Source organism: Wasmannia auropunctata, unplaced genomic scaffold (assembly GCF_000956235.1).
Source record: "Wasmannia auropunctata unplaced genomic scaffold, wasmannia.A_1.0 LD334991.1, whole genome shotgun sequence".
NCBI lineage: Eukaryota > Metazoa > Arthropoda > Insecta > Hymenoptera > Formicidae > Wasmannia > Wasmannia auropunctata.
In genome coordinates, this window is record NW_012027899.1 from 156,026 (window position 1) to 183,159 (window position 27,134).

General features: G+C 35.8%; 2 protein-coding genes across 2 annotated transcripts in view; one reads left to right on the forward strand and one right to left on the reverse strand.

Annotated features, from left to right (window-relative positions):
- The first annotated feature begins 5,782 nt into the window (after window positions 1-5,782).
- Window positions 5,783-27,134, forward strand: part of LOC105457846 — an 81,356-nt gene continuing 60,004 nt past the window's right edge. Inside the window, exons 1-2 of the mRNA XM_011702750.1 lie at window positions 5,783-5,869; window positions 6,549-6,596. Of these exons, the coding sequence (XP_011701052.1) occupies window positions 5,849-5,869; window positions 6,549-6,596 (69 nt within the window). The 5' untranslated portion in view covers window positions 5,783-5,848. The remainder of the gene's footprint in view (window positions 5,870-6,548; window positions 6,597-27,134) is intronic.
- The window catches only part of LOC105457844, a 90,415-nt gene continuing 81,493 nt past the window's right edge, over window positions 18,213-27,134 (reverse strand). Inside the window, exon 3 of the mRNA XM_011702749.1 lies at window positions 18,213-19,678. Coding sequence (XP_011701051.1) covers window positions 19,598-19,678 — 81 coding nt within the window. The 3' untranslated portion in view covers window positions 18,213-19,597. The remainder of the gene's footprint in view (window positions 19,679-27,134) is intronic.

A 27,134-nucleotide genomic window follows, 5' to 3' on the forward strand; every position in this document is an offset into this window, starting at 1 on the left:
GTATTTTATATTAGTACGAATTTCCGATTAGTTATAAATATTTCTTTAGAAATTCCTTTTTATCATTATTTCTTTTCTCAATCGCGCTCTTGAGAAATTTATTATTGGATTCCTTTTCGAGGACAATCGCGATCGAGAGTATGAATAAGAAGTTCGGAATCCGCTCATATGTTCGCGATCGTATTTTTCCTTTTGTTCCGGGGGGTTCGATCGGCGCGGTGCACTAAAACTTTCAATGGAAAATACGCGGCTGGCCGCAATAGATGCCGGTGCGCGTCCGAACGAATCTTCTGTCGGTTTTACTTGTCTGAGTTTACTGTATCGAGTAGATCTAAGCCTTTGAGAATCTCGCGAGGAATCTTGAACGCATTTCTGCTGACTGCCGATTCCTCTACTATACTCTGAAGAAGCTTGCTCGTAAATTTAACCTGTATTTCTTAGTTTTTACTCATAAATTTGTAATTACGTTTGCAACCAGTTTACGATTTCGTGCATGAAAGAGAATATTTTTTTGAGTAAATAACTTATGATCAAATCTTTCGTTAACAAAAAAAACATGTTTTTTTGTGCACTCTCCAAGTATAATTTTATATTTTTACCTTCCCTACCACAGCGCGTATAATTATATTATTTATATTATAAAAAGCGCAGGAAAAGATAAACTTTAATTAAATTTTTCTAAACCGTAGGGAATTGTATTTTGTGACCTTTGTTGTTTAATAACGCTTTCCCCTTTATAATTCTATTTTATTAAATTAAATGAAAAAGTTGTACAGATTTTTCGAAGCATAAACAACAGTAAAAGTAAATTAATATAATAAATTACATAAAATGTAATAATTTTATATAATTTAAATAATATTATAATAAATATGGTAAATAATGAATTAAACACAAAAATAAATGTTTTGAAAGAACTATAATTCATACATCTTGATTTTAAAATATTTTTATTTTAACAATTCCTATAAATTACGACAATTTCACGATAATTTATCTTCTTAACATAAGATGTCTACCTAGTGCGCGACAGAAACTACTCGCCTCTGCGATGGTAGGGAAAGTACTCACGACAGTAGTTTCAAAGTTACGGGGTTGCACGCGTAAAGAAGGGAGATATCGTCACGACTTTCCTTCGTCGCGATTTCGTAATCGAGTTTCTTAGCAGGCTGACAAAGAAAGTGGAAAGTTACGGTTGCGAATCGTAACTTTTGCGTATCGAAACGTTCGTAACGGCCTGATACGCGGCTTGACGAACCATTCCGCCATTTAACGCCGTCGAACCAACTTTTTCGACCAGAACGAAGTAGACGAAATAGAGGGTGGGAATGTTAAGAAATCGTGACAAAAACGAGAGAGAGAGAGAGAGAGAGAGGGGGAGGGAAGAGGGAAGGGAGAGAAAGAGAGAGAGGGCGAAAGAGAGAAAGAGAGAAAATACGAGGTGAAAATCTGACGAAAGGATGAACGAGACGAAACGGGAGGAAAGTTTTCCCTTGAACCACTATATTGTGCGAATGGAAGCTTTGGGCTGCTGAAAGCTCCTAGAGCTACCTGAGCGCGAAAGTACACGGTCAATTAAGTTAGTTTACAATTTTCCGGCCGTCGTCGTCAACGATTTACTCCTTCGATGACGAGTTTGTCTTCCTTTGTCTTTGAGAGTTAGCAAGAGAAATCCGGTTGGTAGGACTCGAGAGCAAAAAAAATTCACTATTGTTTGGAACTGGATATTCGTTTTATACGAGTGTTATATTGGAAACTTCTGTTATCTTAATTCCACAACGCAATTTTTCAGATTATTTTTAATAATTATATTTTAATATGTAAAAAATCGAAATATTATTATATGTGTTGAGAAAAATACAAAAATTATGAAAAAATAGCAGAATGTCTTTTAATTTATATATTATATATATAGTTAGTTATGCTAATTAATTTAATTTTGGTGATAAATTTTTGTACCTGATGTTAATAATTTATTTAGACTCATTTTAGACGATCTATAAATTTCATGATTCATCAGATTTCAGGATAGCGATTTGACGAGCTTCTGTTTATAAATTATGAAGCCAGTTATATTGATGTATGTTTTAATCTGGATTTATATGTGTATATTTCTGATCCTCTTCAAATGTTTTTGGAGATATTATACGAGATATATAAAATTATAAATAGAATTCTATTCTGAATTCCGAATGTATAAATTATAGATTGTCTAAAATGGGATTTAACATCGAGAAAATACTGATGTTTTTATTTCATAAGTGAATAAAAAGTATAGAAAACGGAAGCTTAAGAATCGTTTGCGATTAGAAAATAAAAATGATATTTTGATAGAAATTTTTAAAGAGAAAACGGCCACAGGATGTCTTACGCAATAAGTCCGCACGGTTTACTACGCGATATATGGTACACACTGTATAATAATGTATTTCCCAACACACAGGAGGAAAACGAGCGTTGAAATTCAATTTGCATGCTGTGTAATTAGCGGCAATTTTGCAAAAGTTGCCGCTGCCTGCTTCTGCGTCTCTGTAGATTAAAAGATAAAACACAAAGGTAATAAACATACATAAACGGCCCGTCCACGCGTAATCCGCTGTCGTTCAACAGTTCGGTGAACACTATTCACAAAAGCAGATTAAACAGCAGCCCCCCCGAGCTATTCTATGAAGCAAAATGAAACAAAACGGTAGCCGGAATACGCCGGCTCAAAATAGGCGGACCAAATAATTATTACAATGTAAACATTTCCTGTCGTTCCGTTTAGAATAAAAGAGTAATATAGGATCAAACATCAAGTAAACATTTGTTTCTTTCATTTCTCTCAATTGCGTGTCTCCACTTTTTTCCCTCATATTTACGACTACGCTTTCAATTAAGCATTTTAATTTAGCTCTTTTTAAAAACAATTTTCACTGACATTTGTGGAAAATGACAACGCGGCGAATATCATGCTTCCGAATGAACAATTATTCACGTAATTTATAAATTTACTCTCCCCTTTGATCGGCTCTTTTTTTCCAAAGATATGTAAAAGAAATTCGAAATTTATTGCGCTGCACAATTAACGCGGGAATGGAGATAAATTCCGAACTTTTATTAATAATACGGACTTTTTGTGAAAAATCGCGTTTATTGTAACACGATGACGCCGCAGATTGTCCCGCGAATAACTGAACACCCCGTGCAAATATCACGAATGAAAATTTACTCACCCACCGACGATGCAGCGCCCCGTCGCCGTTGCCGTCCCGTGCTGCTCCTGCATCCTGCATCCTGATTCTGCATTCCGCATTCCTGGCTTCCGGCCGATACTATGCTCCTCCGGGCGGCCCGCCTCTCGCACACACGAGCACGAGTCGATCGGAAGCACGCTGTTAATTATTATCTCGCGCACCAATTAACAACCGGTCCGGTTCACTTTGTTGCACGCGCGCGCGCGCGCGCGCGCGTACATATAACGCGCCTCGACTAAATAATAACGAGAAATACGAGAAAACGTGACACGACCCGGATTCGTCGATCTATTCGAACAACTCTCCTGATTGCGAGATTATAATGATGTACAGCGCTTTACGTAATAACAACGTGATGTACGGTCGGCGGTCGACCGTCGACCCCTCCTCGCCCTCCCGCCCCCCCTACCCTACGCCTTCAGTGCGGCGTGATCGCGCGGATTAATCAACGGCCCCGATTTGTTTGCGGGAACTCTCGACTCGTTACACGCTCGGCATACACCCTCGACCATTAAAAGTTTGGAGAAAAATATGGCACGGCGTTGTCAGCCAGTGGCGATTTTCATCAGTTTCCATTCGCGGAGTCGTAAACCGGAGCGCTTTCACACCTAACCTAACCTAAATTAGCCGGTAAGTTCCTCTCGCGTGACTCTCAATGCTCGATCGCGCGATCTGTGTCGATTAAACGACGAATTTTTAATGCGCGAAATGCGGAGTATTGGACTAGTATCGTGCCGATATAGAGACGCTCGGTGCACTGCACGTCGACGAACACAGACCTCGCAGTCTCGCTCTTGATCGCGATCGTATTAATTGGCACGCGGCGGATCGCCGATTGATATTCGCTACTTCGCACGCGGGATTCACTTTCACTTTCGCCCAGTACTTACGGCGGCGAAACGCGCGACGCGACGAAAAATAATTGCGGCACACGTATTAACTAAAGGCAGCCGCGAATGCCGCCAGCCGCGGAACTGAACTGACAATGAGTCACGTAGTACTTACAATTATCTAGACAGGCGACCTCGTCGCGCTTTCGTCTGATATAATATTGCTCCGTTTGAAATTTTCAACGAGGTTTTAAAAACAAAACAACGGCTGTGGCTCAGCACGCAATAACATTGACAATGTATTATATTTGAAATAATCAGTATTAAAGCGTTAAAGATTCGCGCGTTTGTACGATCATAATGCGGTAATTAATTTAATTACATAAATCGCAATTTCTCTGATAATTAAATTATATGAGATTATAATTTTTCATGGGGCTCGAATTGAATACTGTAAACATGTTTTTTTCACAAGTAATTCGTAACAATGGTACGTTTTGATTTAGTTTCGTGAGTTACCGTATGTACTTGCCGCGCGAAAGAAAGATAGCGGAGTAACCAATCATCTTAGCGTTAGCGCTTTTTACTACGAGCGAAAGTGAGTTGGCTATTCTGACTGGCGTCTGGCGTCTGGCGTTGTTCTCTACCGCCCGAGCATTTCCTGCGAGCGGTTTCCGCGTTCCGGCTGCATCATTACTTGATTATTAGGGTGCACGGCATCGAAGCGAGTATTAATAGAGGCGAGGCGATCGTAAGCGTAACCGTGAGACAAGATAAGTAACCGTATCACATATCGTATTGTATGCGAATATGCGATCGAGAACGTTATTTCGGTGCTCGATCGTGGCCGCGTGCGCGCGTATTGATGTTCTCGTCCTTCACGAGCGTCCGCGCGCGGAGCAGCTCGACAACGAATTCGGAGAATTGGTCGGTCGGCCTCGGCGCGTGTTTTTCTTTTCGGGAACGAAACGTGCGAAGGACGTCTCGGGACAAAGTCCTTTCGGGGACGGTGGGGAGGGGGGGGGGCGAAACGAGGCGTGCGAAGGGTATTTCGGGACTAAACAGACACCGCTTGCTATCAAGCGACGCGATCGAGGATGCTTTCGCTTCCGCGGAAAACCGCGTCGTATCAAATACTGAGTATTCGTTTGCTCCGTCGAGCGAGTAGAAGGGATCGTCGAAGGGATCGTCGGAGCAGCCAAGGTACTCGACGATAATCGGCCTTTCATAGCGGTCGGTCAAACTACTCAAACTCCGAAATTCGGAGTACAATTTCATGGACTTTTCATCTTCCGTTTTCTGCGTGTTTTTTTTTTTTTTTTTTTTTATTAAATCGATCGCGAGTTTTATAGATTTGCGAAAAAGCGAGAGACCAAGGGACAGGGGTTGCACGAAGTGCCGGTGGATGCTGCCGAAACGAACGAATGTCGCGTCGTATTACCCATCGGCGGATGACGCGGTGACGCCGCGCAACGGGGCGTGAAGTTGCCCTCCGGGCGAGACAAACTTCACCTTCGAGCGAGCACGTTCGCGAACGCATCTGACGAACACGTCGGAAGTCCGTCGTCGCGCGCGATACGACGGGCGACGATCGTGTCCCTCGCTATCTGCTCGCCGAATCTGCCCGTCGGGAGTGCGATAAAAATTGTCGGGAGTGCCGTATCGGAAGTATTAAATTAGCACGCGTAGTCGGCCGCGCGCGTTTTTTTTTTCCGATCAGTTCGTGTCGCGAGTGGAAAGTGAGTGAAACAACGGAGCAACCAGATCCGGCAGCGGCGGATAATGCGGGGCATCGTTCTCTTCGTGAGTATTTATTAGATACTACTAGTTATTTATTACTCTAATCTACTCTAACATATAATTTATTACTCTAATATTAAATGAATGTTTATTGCTGTGTATTTATCAGCGAAGATCGAAACCAATATAATTTCGCTGAGTTCGATTTCCGACCTGTTATGCGCACGCAAGGAAGAACTTTGCGTCGCGTTTTATTTTGCGAGTAAGCATATATAAGTATCATTACTTTGTGTAGAATTTGGTATCTAAATATGAACTCAGCGAAATCCTATGGAAATTAATTCTCATTTATTGGGTACATATTATATTTTATTTATTTAAATAGAGGAAGAGGTGCTTTACGATTTATAATTTACATTTCACGTTTATCTTATTATTGACTCATTAACTTTTGCGAAAATTGCGAAAATTGTTTTCATCTGCACAAGCTTTTTGCACGTAAAACTGATGTAAAATGAAACAATCTCGAACATGAAATATAATTATGAATAATAGTTATGATTAACTATATAAAGAAACATATATAATTATATATAATTTATAAAATTTATTTTTTATTATACACAAAATATAAATTATTAAAACTATATTTTTATATATGTTTAATCATATAATGTTAAATACGTCATAGCTTCTTATTCTTCTTTATTCATAAATTTAAAATTTTAATTGTGTGTAACAGGAATGGAATGCGGAAGGAGCAGAGCGGAACAGGGATTATCATCGTTCGGTGAGCGAATTTATTTATTGTATCTGCGTGAATAATTATTTGTTTATTCGCACAACAATATTTTCGGTATCATTGCGGCTGAATAATCGCATTTCAATACGCGCTGCTTCAATTCGCCGGTTGTCTCTTCTATCGAATTAATAAATATTAATTTTTATTCTAATTCTACTTTATGTGATATCTGTTGTTTATCTTCTTCTTAGCATAAGAATAAGCTAGAACTAATTAAATTAAAATTTGAAAAATCTTGTTACTCTAAGCTCGTTTATATTTGCAAATTTATTTTATTACATTTACATTTTGTCATAATTGAAGCTTTTAAAAATATATTTAAAGATAAATAATAATAATAATAATAATAACAATGATATACAAGAACTTGTGAGCATAAATATAAAGATAGTAAAAATATTCTCGTTTTGCGGTAATAACAGTAAGCAATAAATCAGTGGCATATTTTAATTTGTCGACGCTAATTATTTTCACAAATAAAATCTGTGCGAATGCAAAATTAGGTAACGCTTGCCGGTTATGCTCGTAGGATTTTAATGAAAAAAAAAGAGAAAAAATAGAGAAACAACCAGAATCACTCCTCTCGGGCGAGATGAATTTTTTCAAAGTCCGCTCTGTTGCATTTCCGTCGTTCGTTTTTTCTATTTTTGATCGCGGCACGCGGCGTTTGGCTGCAGGATCGAGATGATTTATCGCGCGTAGATCGCAAACGCGACGCAGAATCCGATTCGTGCGAGCGAGAATAAAATAAATAGCTATGCGCTAGCGATGAAAATTTTCGTCGGGACGAAATTCCAGCCGAGCCGAATCGAGCCGAACGGTGACGCGCCTCCCTTTTGTTCCTGCCCGTTGTTGAGCACAAAACGCTAGGAAGGTCCTGCGTGTGACGATTTATCGTCCCACTGCGTATCCATTTTACTTCCGCGCCACTCGACGAGATATCTATATAGGGAGGAAAAACTATATCCTGCGGGATTTCCCGGGCACCGCCGATGTTCGGGAAACGCGAAACGATCTCGACGTTTAGTCGAACCGCTCCGACTCGCAAATGGATTTCGCGTATAATTGAATGTCTCCTTTTTTTCCCCCGTTTAAATATTATAGTCGCGATCTGGTCGATTTTATTCAAGCTATTGCGCGGAACAGTAGTAAAAATCGGATTTTTCTCTTTTTGAGAGCCAAAAAGCTTTGCAAAGGCAATGAACCGTAAAGTATACAACATGGAATTGATGAAGTAAATTTTGAAACACGTGGAATTTCAAAAAAATGTAGATAAAAACTGATGGCAAACTATTTATTTTAACAAGAAAACTTGAACATTTTGTTTACTACAAGTTTATCCATTTTTACTTCCTTAACGATAAATTTTTTGAGATAAATACATAGAATTATTATTTCAAATTATAATCCTAAAAATAATATTTTGATATGATTTTATATTTAGATGCTTATGTAGATTTATTTATTTGTTAGAATGCCACATAAAAACCAATTGATGTATAAAAATGAATTATTTTACTAGATACAATATTTTCTTCTACTTTACGGAAAAAATTGCAAAAAAGAATAATCCGACAGCGTATTAAAATAATATGTTATTTACTTATATATTATCATACTTATATATCATTCCACGTCTGACAACTTGTTTAAAAAATAAAAAGTAAATGCATCTTAGAATAAAGTATTTTTTAAATTTGTTATGCCATTTGTAACAAAAATACCTACTTACCTTGGAAATATATCTTGTCGATAGTGATGATAGTAGGAAATAATTTTGATAAGAATTTGAAATAAGATCTTTTTCTTTTTTGGACAAATAAAAAATTTCATCGGAAATTTAAATATTTATTTCCGATTGGATCGAAACATCTATAATACGAAGAGATATATAATTTGTTATTATATTTATATAATACTATTATTATTGATTCCCCAGGAGTTGTTTGTCAGTAAGAAGATCAAACATTATAATGATTTATGTAAAGAGAAAAATAACCTGAATAGATTTGGTTAATATCCGAATTTTTCTGTTTCACATCCGTATGGTAGATATGCAACTGGCTATACATTTTCATAGCATTAAAAATACGTATAAATGATTGCGATAAAAATGAGAAAAAATATGTGTAAAAATATTTGTAGAAATCTATGAATATGGAATTTGCAAATGTTGTGAATCGATTACATATATTTACAATCTAAAATATTACTTATTTATTACGAAAGAAAAACATTTAAGAAACCGTGATTAACATTAATCAACTTTAAATTGATGATATTGATATTAGACAATTTTAAATAAATAATAAAGTATTCTTTATTAAAATAAAGCCTTATATAAAATAGATTAATTTTTCTAAGACATCTTGGATCTCTGGATCTAAGACATCTTTATATTGTGAATTGATAGTATGAATCTCAATGTAGAATATATCAAATTGTCTCTTTGTGTATTTACACATGTAGCTACGCGTTTATACTTTCCATTAAAATGCTCTACAATATATGTAACTTTTGGTTTTATTATTGTTTACAAATTGTGTTAATCAATATTATTAGGTAAAAACATTTAAATCTATTAGTTAAAGTTTTATATGTTATTGAAATGACATTAATAATCGCAAATAATAGAGAGTAAAATATAAAACATATAAATTATAAATTTTGTGTATGTAAAGAGAATATAGAATACAGGGCGAATATCGTTGAAATAAATAAATGAAAAAAGATACATATATATATATATATTTTTATGAAATATTTTAACATTTTTAAGGCGGGATATAGTATTAATAAACACGCAATGTGTAGAAAACGAAGAACTTCTTTTTATTACATTCGTTGTGTCATGAGATTTCGTGGTGTCATCGTCATGTCTTCGTCTACGGGGACTCGCTCCAAAAGTAGCCCCCACAATTTCTCACTTTAGCTTTCGATACACTGTATAACTGTACAATCGATCCGACCCGCGGCAAGATCGAATGAGCGAGACCTTAGTTCACTTGCTTGTCCTATTCTTATTCTCATGTCGAATATCGAATACTGCCGGAAGCGGCACTGTAGAAAAGATCGAAAAGTACGTAACTAACACCGTAGAAGTAGCAATTACGAGAAGATTCATGAAAAATACACAATCTTTAATTTTTCATAATTATCTTGGAAATAAAATTAAATCTCTAATTTAATTTTAAAAAATTCTGATAACAATTTTTTTTTAAGAACTTAAAATGTTTGCACTTATCTAATATATGTATTTATTTTTTTACTTTTTCTTTTAATTTTTTACTATATAGTAGTTATTAATATAACGTAACTTTTAAATCCACTCTTCTAAATTTACTCAAGTAATAATTAAATTGAAAAAAAAAGAAATTTTTAGAAAACTTGTATATAATTATAGTTTAAAAAATTAGAAAATTTATCTTCTCTGAATTGCCAATTCATTTTTGCTTAAGGTTCTTTAGAAGTATAAAATCGAAGCATCGGTTACACAAATCTCGATGTAAATACGATGTGAAATATTCTTATCTGTTGATAAATCACTTCGACGATAACGGCAGTTAGCGAGAGAGAAATGCACGACGCAGCAGCGCACGTTTGCATATCTTTTAATATCGTGAAGTCATATTACTTCGATATTGCTTCGATCTTTCCTCTGGTGCGTCCCTTTTGCTTCTTGCACTCTCTTGCTTTGTCCTCGTTGACTTCTGAAGCGATATTCCCGGCTCTTCTCTCCTCGCCCCTTTCGGTCATATGTGCGATATGTACCAACGGATAGTTACAACTTATTTGTAGGTTATTCATATAATATGTATATAATATATATATATATATATATATATACGCATTTTTTATATTTCTCCGGCAGACAGTTTGTTCATTTCCATCTCTCTAGGTATATTATATACACGCGTTATACGCATATGTATATTTTTATATATACCGAGTGTCCCAAGTATTTCATTTTTTTTAACGCGACATTAATGATTTTCTGATTTAATTTTTTTTAGATAATTTGATAAAGTGTCATCAAAGTTTTTGTAATTTCTTACTTTTTAATGTTTACTAACTTGGCAATGATATGAAACATTTTACAAAAAATTGATTAGTAATAATCAATTTATAAATATTTAATTTTAACTTCGTCCAAGTATCTATTTTTAAAAAGTAAGATAGCAAACTTGGCACACTCTGTATAAATATACGTGCTGCGCGCATGATCTCACTATCTGGATAATTTCTGATACCGATCTCGCATATTCTTACATCGATAATAGTAATAATTATCTAGATAAATCTGAGCCGAAAGTTCGACGAGAACCAGTAGTACAACCGCAGTTGCGGATTTTCACTGGGATTCATCTCGGTACGTCGACAACAGATGTACGTACGTGAAGTTCGGCAGGATCTTTCTGATTACAAACTTTCAGTATACATCTTCAAGGAATCAAGAATCTCTTGAATAGAAATATTTAAAAAAAAATCCTTGCTCGCGCGTGAGACACCAAACAGGTGCGTCGTTGTATTCTTATTGTTTCCTGGGACGGCGGGTATCCGAAGGAAATGCCCCGTTCGCATCCTGTCAGAATGAAATTCCGAAGATGTTCCGCGTGAGCGTTTCACGGAAATGTCACTGCGCTCTGATCGAATACATCGCGTTCGTATTCGCGCCCCGAGAAATGCTGACATTCACATCCGGCTGATTGGAATTTTCGGCGCATTCCGACACTCGCGCGTTCCTTATGCGGTACTTTACGGATGTCTCGAGATGTCTATCGAGCAATTTGATATTAATTAAATTGAACTGTTTAATGACAGTCAACGAAACTGCAATGCATTTTTACACGCTTTTCACTTCGGAATTATGATATCTTCTGCGATGTATTGCATATATCGCGTATCCGTATATAATTTCGAGTTCGAAATAAGTTTCTTAGCTCATGGAAGCAGTTTCAAGAAGATTACACGCAGATTTTTTCGTGAATATCTTTCGAAAATGATAATACGAATAAAAATGCATTTTTCCCCCTCATGTCGCTCTAATTTCGAGATCGTGATTTCCTTTTCTGGTTTTCGCGTATCTGCAGATGTCGCAAATTCACAATTCAGAACTAGGTGGATTCTCGACACGCGATAGCGCTCTCGAGACGACGGCGATATGGATTTTCCCGGCGTAGTCAACGTCGCACCTGCGGGCGCATCCCGCGCGAGCAATTTAATCAGATCCTTCTGATCCTTAACCCAGCTGCGCGCGGTTGGCCCCTGCGCGAATAAGAGAAAAAGGTCGGAGACAGGCCAGCCCGGTGCAACGAGCTCGTCGAGGACTACAGGCCGGGAAAAAAAGATGACAGAGAGATGAGGGGAGGGTGAGGCGTATTACCGGGAGCAGCTGGGCTCCGTGAGCAAGACTTACTCGCTAATCGTGAGTTTAAAGTTACCTTACGTTACTTCCTTTTAACGGTAAATTACGGCTATCGATCGTGGAACTTAGTGGCTAGTGCGTAGTTTATGTAATAATAGTTCGATTAGACGTTTCAATCGCTTTGACTATCGTTGCCTTTTTTTACTCTACACGTACCAAGATGTATACAGAGTTTCCTTTATCATTTCTCATATTTCACGAGAAAAATATTTGATTGTGTGAATGCATAAAATCTTGCAATAAAATTCAATACTTAATGGTAGAATTGGTTAACAAGTTATAATCATTTATATCTTAAATAATTTTTTAAAGTGATACGAAACATATTCTAATTGATTTTACTTTATACTGTAATAACATATGTTATGAGACACTCTGTATACAAATTCGAATCATGTTTCACTGTATTATTGGTCTTGTAGGCCAAAAGCGATGTCGGTCCCTATATAATAATAATAATAATAATAAACGCATACGTAATTGTCAGAGAAACGAGTCTTAAGGCTCTCTCGAGGTTCTTCTCTTTGTTCGATATTCGCTCTGAATTTTATTGTGAGAATGAAATGATCTAAGCTTCGAACATTACACGTCAATGCGATATTTACAATACGCAATATTATAAATATTATCAATAAGAATTGAAGTATCTCTTACATACATTAAAAATTACTAATGTAAAAGTATTAATTTCCTCCGTGCTTTTTTCGACTACGGAACAGGAACTTAAGAATCGCGATTTTTTAAGAGAGAGAAGTTGAAGTTTTGCTTGGGTACGAGAACAGAACAACAAGATCAGACAATTCTCTTCCCGTTTGCCTGATTTTTGCGACAGACAGAAGAGACAAAGAACTGTCGCCGGTCGGGGGTGGACAAGCCGTCTCGACGGGTGGGCGGCAACCGATTATCCGTATTCGTCGAGCGGCAAAACGCGAGAGAGGGAAGTTAACGTGCCTTTAATTAATTCTGTGAAACTTTCTGATCGGCGGATAAAAAAGTCGGCCCAAGTTCGAAGCGCGAAGGAGGGTGTCGGAGGTTGAATTTCAGTTGGATATTCTTGGAAGGTGGTGTTCCGCGTGACGGAATATGTTACTGTTTCTCATTCTGTATGCGGATATATTGTAATATCACGTCAATGTCGTGGAAAGCCTTCACCATTTATGAAACAACAATAGAGAAATTCTTATGTTATTTATAACTGTTTTTATAGGAAGTATTTTTTATGAAAATAATAACTTGTTTAAATTGATGTTTCTATCGTTTTTAAAATAAATTAAATATCAGTTTTGCAAAGCATTTCTCAATTTTAATTTAATAAGAAATGTTTTTTAATGACTTATTAATTATCTGTACAATTTTTTAGAAACATTGTAATTACGATCAATCTGAGCAAGTGACAATGTAAAATTATATTTTATGGCATAAAATTAATACCATATTTTTTCTAACATTTTGCGACTGAAATTTTATATTAACGCGTTAAACTTTGATTACATTTAAATTTAAAATATTTTTTTAAGTATGAAAATAAAATTAATAAAACTATTATTAACAAAAATTGTATTATATAATACATTACTATTGCATTATAATAAGATATATGATGAAAATAGTACCTGCAGAACGAATATCTTTAAGCAAAATCTTTCAGCCTCAAAAGCTTTGGTTTCTTTAGATATCTTAGTCTAATGCTAATATTGACAAAAGGATAACGCGAATTTAACGTAAACGTTTCACCTGTCTACGGTTATGACGACGAGAATAATTCTATGCGTAATTTGGTTTCACGATAAATTCGTAACCGCGGCTGTGCTCGACAGACCATAAATATGGAAAGCCTTAATGATATTGAGTACCGTGGCTGATCGGTTAACCGCCTTTACCGTTCGCGGTCGTCTATACAGAGCGGAAGCCGCGTTGTGCGCGAGTAATGCGCGAAATTTCCGCACAATTGTTTCCTCGCCGCATTTGCGGCTATTTCGAGATTCCAGCATCCATGTTTGACTTTTAGCTTTCAAACTGCAAATGTACGGTAACAATAAAAAAATTTGTCGTTTAAACGGAAAATCATAACTGACTAGAGAATATAAGAATACACTGTGTTACATATGTTTGCGTGAACACGAATGTCCTCTTAATTTTCGAAAAATATCAAGAACGTTCGTCAAATTTGTTATTAGTTAATAGGTGTTAGCTAATTTTAGCTTGCAATATTTTATCAAATCAGATTGTAATGGAGGAAAATTGACAATTTTTTCGCGAATAAAGCGAATGATAGAAATAAACTTTGTGCCATTCTATATAAATTGTGTATGGGCTAACAATAATAATAAGAAGTGACTACTCTCGTATCCGAAAATATCAAAAGTATTTTGCATTGTTTTGAAAAAGTATTTATTATTGAAGAAATTAAATATGGATTTTTTTATATCTCCAAATAAGTTATAAATTTAATATCTTTTAGCTTTTTCGCATCTATAATTAGTAAATTATATAAAAATAATACTATAATAACAATTAACATATAAATTAGATTAAATATACATATGTAAAATATACGTCATTGCTTATTATATTACAGAATTTATAAAGAGAGGATTATTAGTTTTTTATGTTTTCTATTTTATGTTTTTATTTAAGTTTCTTTGCTTTTACTTGTTGTAAGTAATGTTTGTTTCACAAAATATCTTCAGATTAGAGCCTATCATTATTTGACTTGTATGTTCGTAAAAAATTTGAGGTTTTATATTCGAAATGAGGGAAGTAAGGTGCATCCATATTTATCGATATACTTTTTTCGAAGACTTTTTTTTCGGCGTATCCTGTGAATTTCGCGCACGTTTCCAGCGTGTCTATAATCCGCGGTTGAATTTGTAGCATGTGGTCGATATAGAAGCATTAATAATGCCGGTTGTTGCGGCCGGCCAGATAAATACAGTTACTACTGGCCGCGGCGAAACTGCTGCACGCAACCGACTAGCATTCAGACTTCGGTTCTCAGGTTGTTTTGCGTTTCAAAATGTACCGAGTTTACTTTGTCAGCGGAAAAACGGCGGGGAGAGCGCGCGGAGTAACGAACCGGACTCCGTGAGAACGTCTCTCTGCTTTCATTGCAAACATTTATTCGTATCGGCATTATTTATACGATCCGCTGTGACAAAAGTTAAAGCACCGACTGACGATACTGCCGCCGCTGCCGGTGAGATTATTTCGTTCGCGATTCGTTCGGAAATCATATATATATATATATATATATATTTCGTATTTTCATTTGTGGCTGCGTATCTCGTAAATAGCGCGGACGTTAGATATTACAATATATGTACCGCTTTTTTTAAAATAATTTTTGCAAACTCGTTCATTTTTTAATTTTGTTACATCAACTTTATGTCGTTTGGAATCTCGATTAGGAGTTTCTAACGACATGATGATGAGTTACATATTTCTTGATTAGCGGTAATATATAATATGCGCCAATTTCTATTTCCATATCATATCGTTTGTAACAATGTTCCAATATTGATTACATTTATTTATGCCAATATATTTATGCTTATTGGATACATGCTGCCATGAAATTCTAATTTAACTAAACTCTAAAGCATAGTGCCGCATTGGCGGTACGCGAATATTGATTTTGAAATACAATTTATACTATACGGTTCACTCTATTGTCGGAAGCGACACAGCATATCGTCTACTATATCAAAACGTAGCTTTGTCAGGCTACATTTAATTTCATTACAAATTGATCATTAAGGTCATACTCGTACAGTATAGAAGTTATTCACGGCATTGTAATCATGAATTTATAGAAAGTTGTAATATTTCCAATTCCGGTTTGATTGAATAAACTGCTCAATATCAAAGGATTGAAACACATTAATTAACACTTGAAAAGCTAAACTTTAATAGTGTAATGCAAAAGAGATATTTTTTTATATTTACACGTTTATACTTCCTTTAATGTATTTTTTTATGCATCAATTTATATGCGGGTTTTAAAATGATTAATTATGAATTCAGGTGAAGTAAAATATTTCATCTATATATAGATATACAAGAGTAACTGATATAATAAATGAGACAATATCGTGTTATGTAGTACATACTACATTTTGTAGGCATAATGTTAGGCAGCTGAATAGCAAGCTCCATTTAGTACTCTTATTTGCGTTGAAATGTCTGCCGTGGGTCTGCGTTTCCATTTATCGAGAGAAAAATCGAACTTTCAGAGAGAGAGAAAAAGAGCGTCCCGTCGCCGTCAGCTCCCACGTTGTCCTTTCATCGTCGAGAATTTAATCGAAACTCGATCAGTTCTACTTCGCGACGTACCGTTTCGCAAAATATTCCCGGGAATAATGGGTGCTATTCGATACTCAGCGGAAAGTAGCGGCGGAGAACGAATAGCGGTGGCGCGCTATGTTCTGTACGTCTGATCAAAATTGATCACTATCACTTGACTTTCCGCACGAGTCAATGAAATATACCTTGATATAATCGATGTTTACAAATTGGATGATTTTATCAATTTAAGGTAATCTGAAAATGAATTTAAGATCGTTAAGTGATCATTATTGTTACTATTGCTGTTATTTGAATTTTTTATTTTTTTTATTTTTACCATTTAATTCTCGGGTAATATCCGTCAAACTTTATTAATATTTTAAGTGTATCAAATTGTTGCGATTTTCCAACAATGCTGACGATTATAACGGTGATAATTTACACGCTTTCCGAAAATATAACGGTCTTATCGTGGCAATTTGTCTGACAAGGTTACGGTTTGTGATTTCATCTGCGAGGTAGATTGAACGGTCTTGATATTTTCGCATTTTTGCGCTTACGACCTACATTTACAAGCACAGAATTTCCAAGTGGCATTATCGAACAGGCATACCGTATAATACAGTGCCAATAAAAGCAATATTGATTGACTGCGACGTGATTAATTATGATGAATGAGTGACTCGAATAACAGTGCGATTCCGTTTCGTCACGGACTTTGCGGCGTTAGTGATATTTTGTGGGATGTGAAAGAAAATGTGTAATCCGTCATAATCTGAATAATTACTTGACGATTTTTAATTCTGTGAAAACTATTCCGAAATACGCTAGAAACATATTTCTTGATATATAGTATAACTATTTAAAATTAAAATTTCTTTTGAATAACATAGAATAATCTTTTATAACAAGATATTTATAGCAAACAATAATATTTTTATAAGTTATTTTTTGTAATTATTTACGTAATTTTATTCTATTTTATCGAAAATAGAAAATTCATTTCTCTATATTTACTTAATTAAACGTAATTTAATTTTTGCTATAATTGTATATATTTTAAAAAACTTCGCGAATATGTGCTAAAACTTACGAATATTTTCCTATACTTTTTTCAAACTTTGAAACTTTTTAATTCTTTCGTGTAAATTGTACTTGTGTCCCTCCGCTTTTGATGCCCCGAAAGCTTTGAGATCTGTCGAAGCTATTGATGAAATAAACGTGTCATGCAAATGCGCCACATATATACCATCGCGGTTTTTAGAACATTTCGGCACGTAGACCTAAATATTTCACGCTTCGCTCGCGGTTAGGTAATCTTGAATATCGATATTCACCGCGTTCGGGCCTCGGTATATCTTTCGTAGCGTGAATATTCATGCCTCCACATATGTATACGTAACGTCTGTAACCGCGTCAATTTATAGATCTCGCTGCACGGGATTCAATATACAGAGCGCGAAATAGCTACGCATCCTTCACTGTAAATATGGCAACCATCCGTATAATCGAGATCAGTGACAGCCGCGAAGAAATATTAAATGAAAAAAATTTACATCAACCAGTGGAATTCAATTTCATAGTATACTTGTTTTCATTCTTTTGGTAATATATTTAGAATCATTATTGGAACGTACTAACATGTCAGAACAAGTAATTTTAAACTAGATTCTTAAATAGAACTTATTATACCCAGGAACATAAAAAAATCAGCTCCTACGGGAAATAGCGCAGAATATGGTTAATCTTACTTAAAAAGTGCCGTAATGAAATTTACTTTGGAATTTATTAAACTCCGCTTATTTTTATATTTTATATACGTCTAAAATATTAAAAAGAATTTTGAGTTTTTACTTTTTTCGGATATTTAATGTAATCTTCTCTTTTTTACCTTCATCTATTATTTATTATATAAGTTTTTCAATTTAACACTGCTTATACTTATAATAATCTTTGTCTTTCCGAGATGATAACTTCTTGAATTATCACGTACCGATTTTTCCTGGATACGATCCTAATTCTGGAGAGTTCCCTCTCTCATATAGGTGACTCGCAATTTCGGCGTTGCTCTCTTCTTTCGTTCGCTATACGTATGCCGACACCATTTCTGCGCCATTATCGCGCCCGTTTTCTACGGCGTGGCTCTCTTTGCGCTTTTTTCCAGTATCCGTAAGTACCCCCTTCCCCCTAACGTTTACCTAACCCGCGTTTCCCTAACCCCCCCAGGTTGGCATGGTTTTTCCGCGCTTATCTACGCGGCACTTATTTGCCGAGGCTATCTGGAAATTTAACGCCTGCGCCCTCACTAGGAAGATCACACCGCCATTCCGACACCCACCCGGCGCGGGCGTGCTCGTTCGAAACTATCTCTCACGTTTCCCGACCTCTCCGCGTATACACATGCGGACAAACACGTGCACACTATTCACGCACCCGTCGGTTTTCCGACGGCGGAAAACTCTGACCGGACATTATCCTCGCGCACCTCTCACTCGCGGACCTTGTTACCCCACGCTGTAGATACATGGATACGAGTGTTAGCTATGTCACGGGCTACGTAGAATTCTATTACGAGGGAATTTCCGCGAAATTTGTTTGCATTTGTAATGCGTGATTACTACTTTATTTTTTTTTTCTGAAGTGACGGAGTATGAGTTGCCAATTATATGTTAAACGCCTACAGATTTTTAAATCAACTTATGATTTTTTTCTAATTAAAATCAAGAAGAGTAAACAATATCTATTTTCAAATTGAGTTAAGTATTGATTTTCAACATCTAAATTGTAAAACTGATCGTATATTTAATCATGCTGGTCTAAGATTAGACGTGTTAACATTTCTGTAAAAATAAAGAATTTACTTTTTTTTACACTCAATAATTTTGCTGTGCAAGTAATATCGATGATTAGAACAATTTTTTCACGGAAATAATACAAAGTGAAGAATCTCGAGAGGGATCACTTCGTTTCACGCGAAGTCTCGCGAAAATCGCGTTTGGCTCTGACAATTTTTGTCTCTGCAACACTTCCATACGTTCCACTGTCGTGCCGCAGCATCGTCCGCGCAAAAAAGAGAGTGAGCCTTATGCCTAAAGTACAGACGCTGCCCCGGAACGTTTTTTTAAAGCTTACAGATTAGCTCGACAGAAATCATTTAGAACGCGCCGCACGCGTCGGATTATATCTCCCTTCGGATGATACCTCTCCTTTTTCTTCCTTCCGTCGACATGCTGGACCGGGGAAGAAAGGATTCCGTCTACTCGTATGATAGAGCGCACTACTAGCAGTCGTCTTGAGTCGAAGATGATTGTAGAAGCGCTGCCACCCGTTCCGAAAAGTCGCCCGAGGCTGCACCTGAACACTGAAAATACAAAGATACGTTGATATAGATAGCTTTAAATCTTTTAGATTTAGAATTAATTTTATTACGCAAGAGAATATAATGGAAACGAAAAATTTTTATTAAGTTAAGCAAAATTACTTCTTAAATGTTACTTAAACTGATCCAATTCCAAACTATTTAAAGATGTCTTTTACGTATACACATGTAATTGAGAAAATTTTATACATATAATACATTTTATATATAACTGGCTTATATATAAATTATTTTTTTTGATATTTAATTTATTTTATTATGGCATATCTTAGCTATCGCATTTTTTATTATTATCATCTGATTAATTTGACAGATAGAAATGGCGAAGTTTAACGATTGGGATAGAAAATCGGTAGTAAAATTTTTTTTGTTATTGCATACGGATCCCTACGTTAACATGCGAAAACAAAAAAAAATAGCAATAAGGTAAAAAGCTGCGAAACATTCGACACTCTGCGAGGTGGAAATTCGAGATGTTGCACGTGGTTAAATTGCAGCTAGCGCGCGTTCACCGCATTTCATCTCCCATGGGAAGTAGTGGCAGCTTGAAATTTTAATGTTGGCTGAACTCGGAGGTGGCGATAAGATCAAGTCGATTCACTACCCTTCTCTTCGAATGATAATGTTTGCTTCGAGAATATATTATCTTTCGTATATTAATAATTAAACGCATGCATTAATATATAATGGAGCAAAAAAATAAATGTTATATATACAAGTATAATTAATAATAAAAATAAATATAAGTAGTTTGACTACTTTTTAATACGAATAGCGTGTAAAATGCGTGTGCCTTGCATATAATGTATAAATATTGATAATTATGATTTATTTTAATGCTTTAATTTTGCATTTTTTTCTAATTTATTCGGTTTAATATAAATATATTAAGTAAAGAAAAAGTAACACATATGTAACATACAAATTATATTATAATATAATATTGATATTATATAATTTGTAATATACTAATACTTCTTGTTAGGTTGCAATTGCTAAATAAGTTTAAATTTGAAAATGGAATAAAATTCATAGGATTAAAGGATTTAACGCATTAAAAGATTAAGAGTCCGATAAATAGTGTTGATGTTTGCGGTTTCTCTCTCTCTCTCTCTCTCTCTCGTTCTATCTATCTGTCTATCTGTTTGTCTATTTTTCTGACTGTCCTTCTTTCAACGTAGCGGCACTGTCGTCGATGAAAACTTGAAAAGTTTTCGCTCTCCTTCGCGAGATCGCTGAAAGCGCAAACGATGTTGATTTCCCAACGGGGTGTCGCCCGTCTATAAATCTACACCCAGGGTTTGTTTAGTTGGTCTATATGCGCCGCGAGCGGTGGCTCGCCGCCGTGTATTTTTGAGTGACGCGAGAGGATATCCCGCCGAGCGGAAGTTTTGCGTCGTTGAGCTTAAACGCGGGCTACGCTTACGATCGAGAAATGCGAAACAGCGGTCGTTTATTCGATTCACGGGTCGTTTCTCGCGACGCGACCACCATTTTTACGGCGTGGGGAACACCTCGGCAATTATGCGACGCACCGCGGCATTTATTTCAGGATCGTGTCGCGGACTTTAAAATTACGTCCGCGTGCGGTTTTTTACCTAGGCGTTGTCCATTTTTTTCTCACACGGACAAGCCGCACGAATAGAAAAGAGATAATAAATTGTTCTCTATTTTAATATATCTTGCTGTGTTGTGTGTATACGTAGAAAGATATTAATATATAGTTTTCTTATGTATATATGGGGATATCTATAACAATATCTATATAAACAGCGCGAGTGGAGAAAAATATATATAAATATATAACTTGCAAGAAATTAATTTATGTAACTAGACTTTTTGTGAGTTTTAACTGAATTTTTTTTATTTGAAAATTGGGGATATATTATATTTTATAGAATATAATTATATAAATTTAAAAATGATTTAGTTGTAGTCAGTTATTATATTATCGATAATTTTAACGTAATATATAATAAAAATTATGTATTCAACTTGCGGAAAAATGAGTTTATTGATTAGGAAACAATAGCTTATCTCGCAGCTGATGCAGACATTTTTAGGAAAATCGACAACAAGCTCAAAGTGAAAGGTGACGAGTCGTGAAAATATATGGAGAACTCTCGAAAGCGTAAATTCCACAGGAATTTGTGGGGAACACTGTGGTCTCTCGGTGCTTAAACAAATATCCTTAGGGATCCTTTCGGCTAACGAACGCGGTTTCCTCGCAACAAACGCAAAAGTGATAACTCGAAGGATTCGATATAATAGCGAGGTGGATCCTTGATTTGTAAGGCCTATTTTTCAATTGCACAAAATTGCGTGAAAAGAGATTTTGTGAATTATGGATTTATCCTGCACAGAGAATTTTTCACTTTGTCCAGTAAAGCTCAAAAAGCTGGAAGTCCGATTTGCCAGCTTGCGGGGAGGATTCTCATCCCTTCGGGCTACTCTCCTTTTCTACGTACCCTTCCACTCCGGTCTTTTTATGCCGCTTTGCCACGTTTTCTCGCAATTTCTCGGTGTACTCTTTCTCCTTTTTCAGGATCCCTCCCCCCTTTCCTCCTACCGGTCTTCTTTCCTCTCAATCTCTCGTTTCACTTCTCTTCCGGCTCTTGCTTATTTTTCTTTTTCCTTATTTAACCTCAACGAGATAAACTGGAGCTCGGCGGGATGGCCGCCGTGCGAAATATCATTGGCCTCGCGTAAGTATGATATTACGAAGGCAATGAGAATAAAAAGAAAATGGCTAGGAAATTTTCCGGTACCATCAGGAAGCATACTATGGAAATTTCCAGTTCTACTCTTATGATGAACCGTTCTTCTATATGGCTTATACAGTACAGTAGTACAGTAAATACCGTTGTGTATACATGATACGTCGAGTAGAAAAATATTTCTTAGCGATACTATTTAGAAAAGAAGAGTTATTTTTTTACGAAAGAAATAATCATAATTAAGAGATTTTTGTGTAGCGTCCAATTATAGACAAAACATTAACAGAGAATTATATATAAAACATGAATAATAAAGGATATTTACGTAGAGTAAGGAACTACGAGTGTCACAAGTTAGAGGCACACGTTCGCGCGAAATATTACAGGCCTGAAATTATCAGCGCGAACTGTAAAGTAACGGTTAAATAGGCTTTATTGATTTTAGGCGTTCATCGGTAAATTTCGCCCGTGTGTAGTGGTAACAGTAAATTCAATCCAACTCTATTTGCCGGCCGACTGTTTCATTAGATAACGATTACCGTCGGCAAACGCGCGTTTGTAGGTAAAGCAAACGATACTCGAACGTTATATTCGGGGCCCTCTCGGTTTATGTACGCGCAATTATTATGCAGGCCGTGCACACGGTGTGCGCGGCCCATTACGCATCGCATGCGTATCACACAATTAATTTATGTAGATACGCGCGCGTCGTAATCGCGCACGCATACCGCTGCACCGCCGTGCCGCGCCGTTGCAGAATATCGCGTTGCGCGACGCTCCTACCTCTTCTCTCTTCCGGCCCCTTTCTCTCGTGTGAAAGACCTCATCTATAATTGAATTAATTAATGTGTATCTTCGCGCATTGTGAGCGCAGCGTAATTACCAAACGCAGTTTTACTTTTGCGAAGTTCTAGAGAATTGCTCATTATCTTTACTCAAGCATAATACTGTAGTAAACGTGATAAAACTGGAGGCTTATAAGAGGATAAAAAGTATAGATCAAAAAGTAACAAAAGTAGAAAAAAATCACAAATTATTTAAATACAACTTTATCTTTAATTAATTAATTTAATTAATCAAATAACTTATTTTAATGAGAATTGTTTGTAGATAAACGTATTAATTATTGAAAATTGCATTTCTTAGAAATATGTATGTGCGTTAAAATTTGAGAAAAAATTTTGAAATTTGAAAGACTGTCAACTATTTGTAAAATATGCTTCTTTTTGTAAAAACTTTTTTAAAATAATTTTTTTTGTTTTTATTACATTTTTACGTTAATTACAGTTGCGGCAACGCAACGTCACAATTTTAACAAAGCGCACTGGCGAACCCTGACATTAATCATATTACGATTAATTGCAAACTTGACAAATGACGAACGTATACGTTATACGCACACACGTTCACACGGTTGTCGGTCGTGCAAAGGGTAATTGATATGAGTATCTCGTATCGACGCAACACGTGTGAGAGGTATAATTGCACCGTGCGGCCGCTGCGAAAAGTGTAATTTGATGACAATGAAATGCTAATTATACCGGTAAACCGGTTTAACGTTATTTCCGCGTAATAAGTATACACGTTACGATACACTCGGTACACATTGCCGTTATATCTGTTGATGAAAAGATACGAAGGGCAATAAAATACGGGAATTAAGGTTTGCATAATGCATCGCACTCGAATGAGAATGACAGTTTGGATATGACATGTAAGAGGTGACGTGAGCATTCTTGTCTATTATTGCTTGATATAGCTTTAACGCAATTATTCGCACAACGCCAATTTTTTAATATAATTGTTTATTCTGTAAATACAATTTATATAAAACTGACGAATGCTCGTGTAAAATATTTCAAAAACCGTCACGTCGCTTTTTCGAATATTGCAATTTATATATTTATCTAATACAAATTCTTTGAGTTTAAAAGTATTAAATATGTACAAACATATATAGAATTGGATATAAATAATACAAAATTTAAAAAAAATACATTTTAAAAGAAAATTCTTATGCATGATTTTACACATATGTTTCTTTGCGCAAACATTAGTTTTAACAAAAATAATCAAAATTATTTTTTACATATACAATGTTTTCGAAATTTACAATATTTCATTCAAATGCCGGATCGAGGCATCTGTTATGCATTCTTTTTCCAGATAAAAATCCGATCGAAAGGATCGACTTGGGTAACTCAAATAAAGAAGGCTGAATGTATTGGGGAGGGAAAAGTAAGGGTGGTCCCATCGCGGCCGGTCGGTCGGTTTCCACACCACCGAATTCTCCATTCCTTTCCGTCGATCCTTCTATCCCCCTGAATCCTCACCGTCCTTCGCGATTGTACCACACATTCGAGTATGCTTCCTCCATTATGCTGATTCCCATGTCGGGTATCTCGCTATCGTCTTTAACTCATTCTCTGCCAACGGCAGAAGATATGAAACGTAAAATATTCAACTGAATAAGATAAAATAACTGTGTAGGATAAATACGCTCCTTCTTGTTCTCTCTGTAAAAGGTCAATAATGTGCTTTACATTATGCAACAATACCACAGTTATGCTTATGCACTTGAACTAAGCTTCCGCTTAAGATTCCGCGCGGTTTGTTAATATCACTTGTAGCATCAATTTATGTTGATTTATTTTTTATGATATCCCCGCTCCTACTCTTTTCCTTCGAACACGATGGAATACGATCGAGTAAGATTACATTAAACCAGATGAGGAAACAAACGTGAGAAGAAATCGGAAAGGACTGTTCGCGAAGGGGATTTATGCGGGGTGCCGAAAAGTCGGTGCGACTATAAGGAGAAACTGATCGACTGGAAAAAAAAAAAGAAAACCCGAACAAAGCTTTCTTCGGTTTTGGTGCAAATATTTATCCGATATAATCCAAGTTATATCCGACAGAAAATGATATCCTGCCGGGAAAATAATCATTCTGTTGTGTTTCATAACGTAGTTAAGAAAACAACCGATCTCTCTCTCGAGAGAACTTCGCTTATTTTTCCATCGCTCGTGAAAGTGCGCAGATGGACGCGAAAAAAAGTATACTTTTTGTACTTTCGATTAACTTTCGATTAACTTTATTACGAAGGAGCGGCTGACGGGTTCTTGAGCGTACATTTTTTTTTTTGTTATAAATTTTCCAATCGTTGACCTTTAATCCTTAATCAAGTATCGTACGAGAACGTTGAACGTAAAAAATAAAAAAAAGCTTGTGCTTATATCATTATTTTTCTTACTGAATAGTTAAATATATTTTCATTAACGAGACAATGAGAGAAATGATATATCTCGTACTTTTTTATTATATAAGTATTTCTTTCTTATTAAATTAATATAATTTATACATGTATATAGTAAAGTATGACGTAGTTATCTTGAAAGGATCTTTTCCCTTTCTCAGATTGATAAATACGTGCTTCTCGTGTGTAACCGACTATCGAGAAACTGATACCTTTCGGTTTAAAGCGTGTAACATCGAGACGTAAGGGTTAAAGGTAGTTCATCAACCTGTTAAACGAATCGACCTAAAATACATCGCACATCGCCTATAATCCGCAACATGGTTAAGGCGTAACTGATACCAATTAAATCGTGAATAGTTGCGTTGGTTAGCTGTACCGTATGTATATCTTACATGCTCGCGGCAGGATCGGTTACGTTGTATTTCGTGCTTGTAACGCGAGAATATACGACGACCCTCTAAGCATCTCCACACAAGTGCAACAACGGTACAGGCTTCCGGTGGATGTCCCGGTGGAACATATTGCAGCAATATTTCGCCATTAAAATATTGCAAAACTATCGAGCAATTTATGCGATAAAAATTCACTTGCACATTTTGAGCGAAAAAAAATTATTTCCCAATATTTAAAAAAGTACTTATAAACATATTTTATTAGTTAGTTAATACAGGTTAATTAAGATCAATAAAATGCGGTTTTGCGCTTTATGAATTATTATCAATATGGGTTTTCGTACAACTTTGTTGAATTGAACGCTTCTGAAGATAAAGCTTCCAAATGAGTATCCAAACGAATTTAGTCGTTCGTGAACCATGTATTACGATGAAACACGCGTCCGTTTTTGTTACGCGACATTATTCTCGTCTCTATCCAGCATCTTTGCAACCTAAATGCACGCATACGGTCGACCTAGCAGATGTTTCCCAGCGGTTTTTGCTGTCGGCGAAGTAGCGCTCACGTTACTCTTGTTTTGCCCGGATAACTTTGGCTTCTGCTTCTTATCGGTCGGATGTTTATCCATGCGGAAATATATATATTTTTTTATTGAGATAAAATTATATCGAAAGAGATCGTTCAGTCCGATCGGTTTAAATTGATGTTTAATAACGTGTCATTATTAAATTTTTACATAATAGAAAGATGAGACAAGAAAGATATACATATATTCTATTTGTAGAAGATCAGAAATTTTGAATTACCTGATAGATTGAAATGATGAAAACAATGTTTGTTGATATTCAATTTAAATGAAATGAAATTGAAGTGAAGTCTGAAATTATCACACTTATTGTTTAATCAATAATATCACTAATGTTTGGTTTTGCATTAAACTTGTAAGATTTTTAAAAAAGCTAGCAACATTCTATTCAACATTTTATTTAATTTCAAGGAAGTTTTATTAGAACGTGTTTAATAACGACGATTGAAAAGCTACCTAAAAATTGTGAATCCAAATTTACTA